This window comes from Herpailurus yagouaroundi, unplaced genomic scaffold, assembly GCF_014898765.1.
Source record: "Herpailurus yagouaroundi ecotype Mexico unplaced genomic scaffold, PumYag 28, whole genome shotgun sequence".
Taxonomy (NCBI): domain Eukaryota; kingdom Metazoa; phylum Chordata; class Mammalia; order Carnivora; family Felidae; genus Herpailurus; species Herpailurus yagouaroundi.
The window spans coordinates 105,607,638-105,620,475 of NW_024412376.1; the positions used below are offsets into that span (position 1 = coordinate 105,607,638).

At 40.4% G+C, this 12,838-nt stretch overlaps 1 protein-coding gene across 5 annotated transcripts in view; it reads right to left on the bottom strand.

The window, feature by feature from the left end:
- SEPTIN11 (septin 11) overlaps positions 1–12,838 on the bottom strand; it is a 90,991-nt gene that overhangs the window by 31,856 nt on the left and 46,297 nt on the right. For all 5 annotated transcript variants that reach the window (XM_040480606.1, XM_040480585.1, XM_040480599.1 and 2 more), the window contains exons 2-3: positions 12,574–12,688; positions 1,673–1,868 (exon numbers count right to left, since the gene is read on the bottom strand). In XM_040480606.1, the coding sequence (XP_040336540.1) occupies positions 1,673–1,868; positions 12,574–12,688 (311 nt within the window). The remainder of the gene's footprint in view (positions 1–1,672; positions 1,869–12,573; positions 12,689–12,838) is intronic.

Genomic DNA, 12,838 nt, shown 5'->3' on the forward strand with positions numbered 1-12,838 from the left:
GGGTTGAGCACCAGGAAGTTTTAAGATTAACAGCTTCTCTCAATAAAGGCATATAGCAACTCAGAGAGCAGAGTCAAACTTACTTGGCTTTATAAATTGAGTATGTGTTTTCTAAAAATAAAAATAAAACCTTACTGTATTATAATTATATCTTCAAGTTTATGTGAACCAGTTTTAATGAATGAATACATAAGATTGATTTACCAGGTAGTAACCTCTATCTACACACAAACCATTGGAACAAAATTCTTAGAAAGTATTTTATTTCTTAAGCAGCTTAAACACATCTTTTCTTCCACATATATGGATTATTGTATACATTACTTTATTAGCTTAACAAACTCCACTGGATAGAAAGGGAAAGTTTAATCCAGCTGACCTCAATTCCCCATTAGGCTTGACTGAATCCACAATCATTACTCAGACTCGATTTGACAATTCTGCACCAGGCATGCTGCCCACCCCTTTAGCAGCCTACAGAAAGACCCAGACACTTCACAGAAGACTCAGTGCCTCACACCAAGCACTCACATCAATAGCAAGATCTGTGCCAGCTGGAAATCAAGATTTTTCCAACAGATCTTCCATAAAAATGCTTTCTTCACTTTGAGGTTTTAGGAGCTAATACCACTTTGACCAAAGACATCAAAATACAGGAATACCCCCCTATTATTACCATACCCCTCTTCCAGGCCTTGCCTTTCACAGTGTCCCTCCTTAGGCCTCTGCCTAAGAATAGGACTGAATACAGGATCACACGGGAAGAGACCTCAGCGATCGTCTGGTGACATTCTCTTAAAGTGAGATAAATTGTCAAGGTCCCATAACCTGTCAATCTCAGAATCCAGGCTCTAACCCAGGTCGCCTAAATCCTGAGCTGTGGATTCTTTGGCAGAATCTCATCAGCTCTGTTTTCATTCAAAATCTGTAAGAATTTGGGGGTTAAGTCAAAATCCCAATGTGCCTCAGGGACTAGGAGAGTTTGGCAGATGCATTTTTGAATTCCTGATTCTTTAATGCCTTCTTATTTTGCAGAGTTGCAAAACAAACAAACAAAACAAAAACAACGCATTTCCCAGATTCTTGCAGCTAGTATTCTAGATGTGGTTTAGTTTCTACCATATAGATGCAGCCACACAAGACCCAGAAGCAGGGAGTAAGGAACACACAGCAGAGGCCACCATTGTTCTCCTTGCAAGGGATAGGGAAGGCAATAAAAATCATCCTGTAACACTGTCCCAACTCTAGGACAGAACTGGTGGAGGTTCTAAACACCTCCCCTCAGCATCACGGGTACCAGTGGCAGGTGACCAGTGGCAGGGGTTTCTGCTAACTGTCCTGTTGGATCATTGAGTGTTTCTCTAGATTGCTTTTCCTGCTGGGAAAGGTCCCAAATCTAGTTCCATGACCCTGCTGGAAAAATGCCATAAGCTAATGTATTCCTAAGAAATTCCTTTTTTCCTTACACGAGCTAGAATCAACTGTGTTGTCTCATTCTGACATCGGGGAAGAACATTCTAAGAAAACTTCTCAGAGGAAAAGAATGTCTTATCTTTTAGGCAACAGAAAATCAGCCCCATAATTAGTGAACATTTTTAGCCTTTGAATTTACCCAGGACAAGTCCTGCTATCTCCTGATCCATTTATATCCCCACAAAATCCCAAAACGTACCTGTCATCTTTGTTTATCTGGTCTCCAAATCCCACAGTGTCAACGATGGTTAACTTCAGCCGTACATTGCTTTCCTGAAGCTCATAACTTCTGGCTTTTAACCGGACACCTGGTTCATTGTGAGTAGCTGGGTCACTTTCAAATTTGGTGTTGAATAAAGTGTCCATTAACGTGGATTTGCCGATGCCGGTCTCACCTACGTGGCCACAAGAGAGACATCAGAGAATGTGTCTATCAATGCCTCTCAGACATCAGTTCAATTCATTAGGAATTTCTTATATTTGTAAAAAAATTTTAGAAGTCAGTATCACCAGAAATCCCACTATGAAAAGATAGTTCTTTACCTATGTGATCAAATATCTCCCTAGAAAAGTCTTAATGAATTCCAGAAACCAATTAGCATAAAAGATCTTGTACTTACAGGTCAGGATGCTGTTCTTAACCTCTATATAGAGAAAAAGAACCTGTAAGCTTGCCTGTGGTCAGTTTGTACATTACAAAGACATAAACTGTATCTCTTCTTCTCCTAAATGTTGATGTGTGAAGTTATAGAACTTTAAAAAATACTCTATTGTTTCTGATACCAGGAAAAAAAGACTGATCTCATTTATATTATCTGATGTCACCAAATTACCTGATACCATCTAAAGTTGAAAAGAATTACATTTTTCAAAACAACACTCTTGACAATTACAGCAATAATAACAAATCCAGCTAAAGTTACTGAGGGCTTACTTTGTGCCAGGTCCTGTAGCAGGGCCTTCCCATGCATTATCGCATTTAAATCCTACTACTGTCCTCCATTAAATAGGTTTCCTTCATTTTACAGATAGGACAGTAAGGCCTAGCTACGGTAAAGGGAGTTGTCTAAAGTCACATTGTTATGTGGCAGAGTCAGGGTTCAAACCCAAGTTTGTGTGGTTCTAACACCTACACTCAACCAACACAGCATCCTGACTTTACTATTATAGAGAAACCGACGGCCTGATCTTTCCTAATATTAGTTATGCATCTGTGTGAATCCTCCCTATTATTCCCATTTTTCTTTCTTTATTCAACTGGAATCAAGATGGGAAACACTTATTACATAGTTTTCCCAGTTTCAAGGTGATATCTGTGACAATGAGACTAAATGCAGTTGAATGACTTCCAACAACGGCCTTGTTAATTCACTTTGATAGTTAAATCTGTGTTTATCGCAGCTCTAATGTGTACAAAGAAGAGTGGCAGGGACTGGTAACACTACTCTAATCAAAATGATGAGACCCAAATGTGGAAGGAGCAATGAAGAACGTGAGCTAGGCCTCCAAAATCATGCCAAGCAAAATTCCCTCTTTTTTTTAATCTTTAGTTTTGAGAGAGAGAGGAAAGGAAGGAAGGAAGGAAGGAAGGAAGGAAGGAAGGAAGGAAGGAAGGAAGGAAGGAAGGAAGGAAGGAAGGAAGAGGGGGAGGGGCAGACAGAAGGAGACAGAGAAACCAAAGCAGGCTCTGTGCTGACAGCAGAAAACACGACATAGGGCTCAAAGTCAAAAACCATGAGATCATGACCTAAGCCGAAGTCAGATGCTTAACTGATTGAACCATTCAGGCACCCGGCAAGATTCTCTCTTCAACCCAATTCTTATGTTGAGTCAAAAATAGCTGGCAATGAGAAAGAACCTACCTTTGTCATGGGTGGTGGTGGTTGATTGTGTGTGATCATGGAAAGAGGGAGGTAAAAATCAAGAAACATTATCCATAACAATGCCTTTGTTTTTCAAATCTGGAAAATTTCCCAATTACACTTCCCGTTCAATTTAAACATGCCAATATGCTGCAGCTCTTTCAACAAATCCAAATCCCATGATGTTCCTCTTCTAAAGGATTGCTATAAAGACTTTTAGGATGGTGACAGTTCTATGGGAAAAAGAAGAGCTCTGGGATTTGCAACAGTCCCACTGTAACGACAAATCCACATATTAATGAGAAGTTCTGTAATAATACTCATGGCTTTCAAACACAATGTGAAAGTGAAGACGGAGTCTTTTTGGATTTGAGCTTTCTCTTAGAAGCTTTATGTTTTACCACTGTCAATAACAATTCACTCACAGAATAAAAATTGTTGAAGTACATCTGCCTTACTCCTTAACCTTTCCCATTGGGCCCTTATACATCTAAGATCAAAGAATGTCCTCCTTCACCAGGCTTCATTTAGCCAGTACTTTTTCCAGTGCCTACTTTGTGCCAAGTTCTGGGAATACAAGAATGATCTAGCTTGATATGGTGCTCTCCCATTGCGTAGAATTTGACCTGGAACATGAATGAATAGCAGTCAGGCTCTAATTTATTGTTACGGAATGATATTCTAAGTGTCTGCCATAACTACATTCCTCTTATGAGCAAGACCACACCCTGTGATCTTGCTAGTAACCACAGGTAACTGGACCAGGATTAGCTCCCTTGACCAAAAATACCTAGAGCAGCCTGATCATTAAGCTGGACAGTGACCTGTCCATCCAATTAGAACTTCTCTCTTTCGGAGTTTGAATGAGATACACAATCCACACACAAAGCAACAGCATGGAAAAGAAAAGAAGCCTTGAGGCAGAAAAGGCTGTAAATAAATAGAAGATGTGTTGTTGACAGACAACTAGTTGAGAATACAGGAAAAGAGAGCAGATAGATGAGGTAGAGCTTAGTATCCAAAATTCATTCCTTACTAATATTTGAGTACTCTGTGACAAGCATAGATGCTACAGAGAATACAAATGATACTGACTGAACTTCTATAATATCCTGAATGTCATCCCAGATCTTCACAAAGTCTAGCAACAGTTGAAGACTGTTTCCTGTCTTCCTTGGCTTCTTGAATATTCTTACAAAAAAGCCCATCAATAAAAGTTATCTAGGGGCACCTGGGTGGCTCAGTCGGTCGAGCATCTGACTTTGGCTCAGGACATGATCTCACGGTTTGTGAGTCTGAGCCCTGTGTCGGGCTCTGTGCTGACAGCTTGGAGCCTGGAGCCTGCTTCAGATTCTGTATCTCCCTCTCTCTGCCCCTCACCCACTCATACTCTGTCTGTCTATCTGTCTCTCTCTCTCTCTCAAAAGTAAATAAACATTAAAAAAAAATTTTTCTTTAGTCACCTGAACTAGTTTCTGCTCCCTAATGTGATAGAGCTCAAAACATTCATATCCATGTTTCATGGCTTAACAAAAATAACTTTGAGCAAAACAAAGTTACTATGTGATGGATACAGAAACAAAGAGAGCTCTCACTCTATATACTTAGAATCTGGTAGGCAAGTCAGTACTGTAGGCACTGGAGTCATTTGAAGCACCTGCTACCTGTGTAACTTTCTCAAGTGCAGCCAACTTCTTTTCAGGATTTATCCATTTTCAGAACTTGGACAAAGGAACAAGAGCAGAACTATCTTATAAACCTCTCTCCACAAGGTTAAAGTTTCTGTCAGTACAAAGTGACCCATTTAACTTTCATCTCTTTTCCTAAAACAGCAATCAAGACTTCAATTTACATGGTAAGGATTCTTGGTTACTTAGGACTGAAATTACCATCCCATTTTACTAGGTTGAGAGTTAGTTAAGCATGTGTGAATCAGGAACATCGTGCCTTTTCTTTCTTTCTTTCTTTCTTTCTTTCTTTCTTTCTTTCTTTCTTTCTTTTTTTTTAAGGCAAGGTAATTTTAATTATCATGTACATTAAGGTGGAAATTATGAACAATTAGCATTCCAGGCACTACTTATAGCACAGGGTTAATCAATGGGTTGGAAAAACCACTGTTCCTCTAAATTTCAGAGTGCTTTGCTTTCCATTTCTATGCTCCGTGCTTTTAAGGGCCGTAATTAGATGCAGCTACTCTAGCAGCAGTGTGATTCACCAAAAGCAGCTGAGAAGGAAATGACAGATTTTGGAATAAAAGGAATTACAGAACTAGGGGAGGTTTTGAGTGCATTAGCTTGTGAGGCCTCTCTCTATCCTCGGAAAGTGGGGCATCCTCTATAATTCTGAGATACCCAAAAGAGCAAAAAGGCTTCATTCTAATTGAGTAACTGAAAGCCTACTGGGCAAAGGCTTGGATTCAAACCCAATAACCATAACAATATTTTGAGAAAATAAATGACTAACACCAACTCTGAAGCATTTCAGAACTCCCTAGCAGACTATCTGGCACAGAACAGGCATTTATTAAAAGTTAATTGAGGGGGGAAAAATGATCATGGTGTTAATTTATACTGAGATTTACCATTCTGGTAGATTTTTCAGAGTTTGTTGTGTATTCTGCTATAAACACATCTGCCTAAACATTCCATTGTTGCAGGAGAGACTTGCTCTTCAAGTGCTATCTGTGGCTTCTGTTTTTCTTGACCTGCCAGTGCTGGTGAACATGACACCCACATCACAGAGGGAAGCAGTGCTACTTTCCATGCTATTCTCAGGCTTATTTAAACCACAAGCCCTAAGCTGGACATTAACAAAGAGAGAGACAGAGAAAGAAAAAGAAAAAAAGACACAGAAGGATTGTATTATTAATTAGAAGGTAACTGCAGATTGAGTTGATCAATGGTGATGCTGATCAATGCTGATCGATGATTCAGCATCTTCTACTGATTGCCACATTTGGCAACCTATATAATTATCCAAGTAATTGTGCATGAAGGTCTGCCTGCCTCCTCTAAATATTCCAGATTTTATTCTTGGATGGAGCCACATAATCAGAGAGCTATGTACCTAAGCTGTGTTTTTTAACTCCTTTGATGAAACATGCTTTGGCTAATACCACCAGCCTGCATGAGGGACTTGAAAGAACGGCATTATGACACTTGGCATTGCATGGATTAATGCAGTGATCTAGGGAATACCCAGGAACCTAGGCCTAGCTGTAGTGACACACACCATAGCTCTTCTCAAAATCCCTGGGGAGAATTTTCTAGGGGAAACTATTTCATCTGCAGCAACTATTTAGTTTTTACTTTACAAATACTATAAATCTGACACTGTTGAACTTTTAACTCATGTTTGGCACATAATATGTGCTCAGTGAGTGTCCTTTGGATGAATGGGTTCACTCTAAGCTCTGACCACTGGCTGAGAGACAAATGTATCCCTGACAGAATTAACTGGCACAGATTGACTTGATAGCTCTGAGTTCTGACCCTATCTCTGGCTTTTTTTATTTTCTCAGGTTAATCTTATCTTTATGCATTTACTCATTATTTCACCCTATAAACCATTTCATATCCTTTCCTAGAAAAGCAAACCAGGATAAAAGTGTACACCTGAAACAAATGTAACATTGTGTCAGCTGTTCCCAAATAAAAATCTCTTAATAAAATTCTTTAGAAAAAAAATTGAGGTGTAAAATTCCACAGTTTATGCTGATACTGTAGTCTTGGCTAAAATGATCTTAAACTTGTGTGTTTTCCATTCCTCTTCTATCATCCTCTCAAAACAACTATAGCTGGATTATAAGAAAGATTTTTATTTTCAAGATGTATTATTAATTTACTTTGACCCTACTACTGAACTGGTTGCTCTTCGAAAGCATGTGTGGTACAGTATTTTATCCATCTTTGTATATGCACAAAGAACTTACATACTTCTGGACTGATGTTGAAGCTTCTCATAGATCCAATGCCATTTTTGAAAACGAATAAGATATATAAATTTAAGATTGTGAAGAAAGGCTGAATAATTTTAGACTCTCTGGAGAAATACAGCATGAATAAGAAAGAAATGGCTTTATTTAAATGCAAGTGCAACGTGGGGGGTGATTTTGTGTGTTATAAGCAAGATGGAAGGCAGGAAGGGAGACTATGAACTCCTGGGTGTTCTGATGCCCAATTTAACACCAAGAATTTTCGTCCCTCCTAAGTGAATACTACTCTCCTCTTTATTACATTTCTTTCCAGGACTCAACAGAGATGGGTTCTAATCCCATACCAGACTTTTAATTCATTCCCTCTAAAACTACACTAAACTCATGACAGGATTAGTTTCTGCCCTGGTTTGTTTCCTTTCTTTGCAAGGTAAAAGCTCTTGCCACAAAATAAAATTAGATTCTAAGACCTTTTTGATAAACATGATCAGTTTCCTTTCAAGGATCACAATTCTTTTTTTAAAATTCTCAATCCCCTCCCATATTTATCACATGAAAATGATGCTATAACTATCACACATGTGCATAATGTGTTAAAATACACGGGGCCCCAAGGTAGCTCAGTTAGGTGGTTAAGCCTCCCCACTCCTGATTTCAGCTCAGCTCACAGTTCATGGGTTTGAGCCCCAAGTTGGGCTATGCATTATGTCCCTCTCTCTCTGCCCCTCCCCCTGTCATGTGCTCTCTCTCTCTCTTTCTCTCTCTCAATAAATAAATAAATTTAAACAAAAACAAAGGGACATTAGGATGACAAGGTGAAAAGAAAGTACCATGGATACACTTAAATTAAATGACACCTACTCCTCTGAGTGGCTGTCAAAATATTTCAATCAACTAGATACTTTTTCATACACCCTTACTTTAAAAATAGATGGACCATTAATTGGCAGAGTTGTTTTCGTATACAGATATTTTGCTATAAAATATTTGTGGCAAAGGGATTTGATGTGTTCTACCCTCTGTGGATAAGTATGCTTAATACTTAATCCTGACACTCTGGTGTCCCAAAGAGCTAATGCTGGCTCCAGCCAAATGGCTCTAAGGAGTCATGGAAGAATAGCCAGGATTCACAGAAGAAAAAGAAGAAGGACCAGTGGGAGGAGGGGGAGGGGGAGGAGGAGGAGGAGGAGGAAGAGGAGGAGGGGGAGGGGGAGGGGGAGGAGGAGGAGGGAGAGGAGAGGGAGGAGGAGGAGAAGAAAAAGAAGAAGGAGGAGGAGGAGTAACAGAAGAATATGAACAGCATGATCTCATTTGTATAAAACCAAAACATAAAAGTATTTATGTAATTGTGAGAGATCTGTTTGTATCTGTCCATGCCCAACCTCCTTTCTGATTGTGTCTTCTTTCTCACGGGGAACCTCTTGTGTTTTGCGGTGGACTAACCCCTGATCCCACCCTGAGTGGGCACATGATTCAGGCCTGGTCAATCAGAGACATCCTGCGACTGTTCAGCGAGACTTGTCAGAACGGCTGGTTCTTTCCTCTGGGGTTGTTAAGCCGGCCAAAACTGCTGGAAACCATACTACCCCCATGAAGAAAAAGCCTGAACATGAAGCCAAGCAGAAGCAAGCAGGATCAAGAACCAGAGACACAGTCTTGAAAACATGCTGCGGATCCCTAGAGACAGCTGTTCTTAATTACATGATTCCGCAGATTACCTTTTTAGTGTGCTTTGGAGTTGCAGAGGCCTCTTAACTGAGTTTAAACCAGATTTCTGGAGTTCTCTGTGGAAATTTTCCTAATACAAAAACAATCAAAGAGAAATGCAACACTGCTGGCTTTGAAGATGGAAGAAAGGGTCCACGAGCCAAGGATTCAGGTCGCCTCTAGAAGCTGGCAATGGTAAGGAAATGTATGTTCCCCCAGAAGTTCTGGAAAAAAACACCGCCCTATGGATGCCTTAATTTTAGTTTGGTGAGACACGTGTGGGACTTCTACAGAACGGTAAGATAATAAATTGGTGTTGTTTTAAGCCACCAAAAATAATTTTTAAGTATGGCAAAATACAGAAGATTTCTAGAAGGATTCCACAGTGCTACCTCTATGGAATAGAAATAGGATAGGAGGGGAAAAGGGCTGGGGGAGACCTTATAATTTTTTAAGCAACAAATACATATTATTTTAATTAGATTAAAAACTGATTTTAAAAGTGTTTAAGAATGAGTGTGCCTGGGTGGCTCAGTCGGTTAAGCATCCGACTTCAGCTCAGGTCATGATCTTGCAGTCCCCTGAGTTTGAGCCCCGAGTCAGGCTCTGTGCTGACAGCATGGAACTTGCTTCGGGTTCTGTGTCTCTCTCTCTCTCTGCCCCTCCCCTGCTCTCTCTCGTGTGCTCTCTCTCTCTCTCTCTCTCTGTCAAAAATAAATAAACATTAAAAATTTTTTTTTTTCTTTTTAATGTTTAAGAATGAGCCCAGGGGCACCTGGGTGGTGCAGTTGGTTAACATCTGACTCTTGATCTCAGCTTAAGTCATGATCTCACAGTTGTGAGATCGAGGCCCAAGTCAGGCTGGGCATGGAGCCTCCTTGGGATTCTCTCTCTCCCTTTGCCCCACCCCTACTTGCACTCTCTCCCTCTCTCCCTTAAAAAAAAAAAAAAAAAAGAATAGAAAAGAAAAGAAAAGAACAAGACAAAAATAAGCCCGGAATAAAGATTACAGGCATGTTCACCCACCTAGGACAGTCAGGACAGCAGCTGCTTTACAAATCCATCAGGGCAGCATGCATGTGGCTTGTGATGAATTCCAACCAGCATCCTAATTGTGCTATTTAGCAGACAGGGTCAGCCAATGAGCCAATACACCCCACTGCACACTACATACTGGGTCAAACCAGGTCCTTCCAGCCAGCCCAACCCCACTGAAAGACTTTACCCTGCTTGCAGGGGCTGGGACATAACTCTCACATGTATTCTTGAAGCTGATTTTGGAGACAGGGTTGGGGGGAATGGGGAAGAGAAGCCAGAATAGTAATTGGCCTACAATTTAGCACACTTTTCAATAGAAAATCAACAAATTGCCAACAAATTGCTACGCTAATGAAGAATTGCCCTGCTCTGCAATGAGCATTTACCCTAAGAGAAAAGACAACTCATTTATGCCACGCTGTACAACTAGCTGCCATTCAGGAGTTCTGCTGCTGAATTTTAAATGGCTTCATGCAGGGAAAAGGGGAATGCATGAGAGCAGGCTGCTGTGGTCATATTTCTCTCCAGTTATTCTCTTATCCAATGCTTAAGACATAATGCCAGAGTGGGAGCTCATCTCATGTGCCAGTTGTGGCTCTCCACAAATGAACACCCACTACAGGGGCCACATTTAATATGTTCGAGCAGTTTTTTTTTTTTTTTTTTAAGTTTATTTGAGAGAGAGAGAGAGAGAGAGGGAGGGAGAGAGAAAGCACATGCATGCACAAGAGGAGGAGGAGCAGAGAGATAAGGAGTGAGATAATCCAAGCAGGTTCCATGCTGTCAACACAGTAGACTGGGGCTTGATCTCACGAACTGTGAGATCATGACCTGAGCAGATATCAAGAATCAGATGCTTAACCAACTGAGCCAGAGAGGTGGCCCCAAGAAGTTTTTGAAAAAGAAAATATCTGCCCCTTCTCCCAATAACCAAGAAAATTTAAAAATGATGGTTCTTATGTTTAATGCATACCTTTTCTAAATTCACTTCATTTTACTTGGATGAGAGAACTCTGGTACATTCTGCCAAGTTTAGGGAAAGGATGGTCCACATGGCTACATATGTGTAATTTCTTCCTGTCCATCTCAGACTGATATCTCATAAGTATACGCCCAGAAGACAATGGCCACAAAACGGTGCAGTCCAAACCACTTTACCGCTGTATAGCCTGGCCATTCGTCAGGAGTGACAGTGAAGGAAAGGCCATTATCTGTTCCAGGGACATTTCTGCTTCAAACCAACCAATTTATATTTCTATTTTCCTCTTTTTTCCCCCATGTTCATTTCTAACTTTCCTTCTCTTACTTTAAAAAGGATATGGCTAAGACAGAAGAAAAGTAGCAAGGCCAGAGGCCTAGGCTAATGTACAACATTTACAGGATACATAAAACATACTGAGGAGGTGGGGCACCTGGGTGGCTCAGTTGGTTAAGTATCTGACTCTTGATTTCAGCTCAGGTCATGATCTCACAGTGGTTGTGAAATTAAGCCCCACACTGACCCTGGGGTCAGGCTCCATGCTGGGCATGGACCTTGCTTAAGATTCTCTCTCTCCCACTCAGTCTGCCCCTCCCCCTCTGGCACCCACTCTGAAACAACAACAACACAACAAACAAACATATTGAGGAAGCAGATAAATCAGGTCTCTTGGGTTTTTTTTCCCAGTTATCTACCAGGAATAAACTATGGTCAATTTTAAATTCCAATTTAAAAACAGAAGTTTAGGGGCGCCTGGGTGGCTCAGTCGGTTAAGCGTCCGACTTCGGCTCAGGTCATGATCTCACGGTCCGTGAGTTCGAGCCCCACGTCAGGCTCTGTGCTGACAGCTCAGAGCCTGGAGCCTGCTTCAGATTCTGTGTCTCCCTCTCTCTCTGACCTTCCCCCATTCATGCTCTGTCTCTCTGTCTCAAAAATAAATAAACATTAAAAAAAAAAATTAAAAAAATAAAAACGAAGTTTAATTTGATAATTCGGGCAGAAAATTTATTTCAACTATAAAATAGAATTTTAAATTCTTTTGCTCTAAAAACAAAAAATTTAAACATTATGTTTATTAAGGTAGTTAAGAATAATTTCAGATTTTACTTATGTTAGGTAGTATATCTTTAAAAAGACCTCAACGGTGGTAACTGTTGCATTGTAGTCAGAGACCCTGGAAATAAAAATGCTTTTCAATGATCTTACAATGTGTGTACATATCAGTTCCTTCTTACAATTTCCTATAGTCTAGTTAGGATCTAAGTCCTCCCCACCCCACCGCCCAAAAAAGTTAAAATAAATATTTTAATAACAATATTGAACGACTGCTTGATGGTGTGACACAAATAAAAACAATTTGAGTAACATCACAAAGCTTACAAAACATTTACCAAACACAAGTCTCAACCTCTGTAACTGTGTGACATATACAGAGCGGGTATTATTGCCCTGCTTTACTGATGAAAAAAGCGAACAAAATTATCATTCCCCTCTTTCCCTGAAAAGTGCCACTCTGACAGTCACCTGCCAACAGCTAAGGGTCAGACTCCTTGCTCAGCAGCAAGAGGTGAGTCACTTACCAACACAGAGGATGTTGAAACAGAATCCTTGAGAAGTAGACTTGTTGACCAGCTGGTCAGGGAGACTGTCAAATCCAACATGGCCAGAAAGGGACAAGTTTCGAAGCTCTTCATTCTAGAATTTCAGAGGGGAAACATTTGAGAATTCTTGAACTATGCCACCTGGGTCTCCCACGTTGTGGACATTACCATTTCCCTTCCTCTCTCCTTGACAGGTATGGAAGAAGGAGATTCTCTCTGTACCCACATCCTTCTTGGCTCCTGC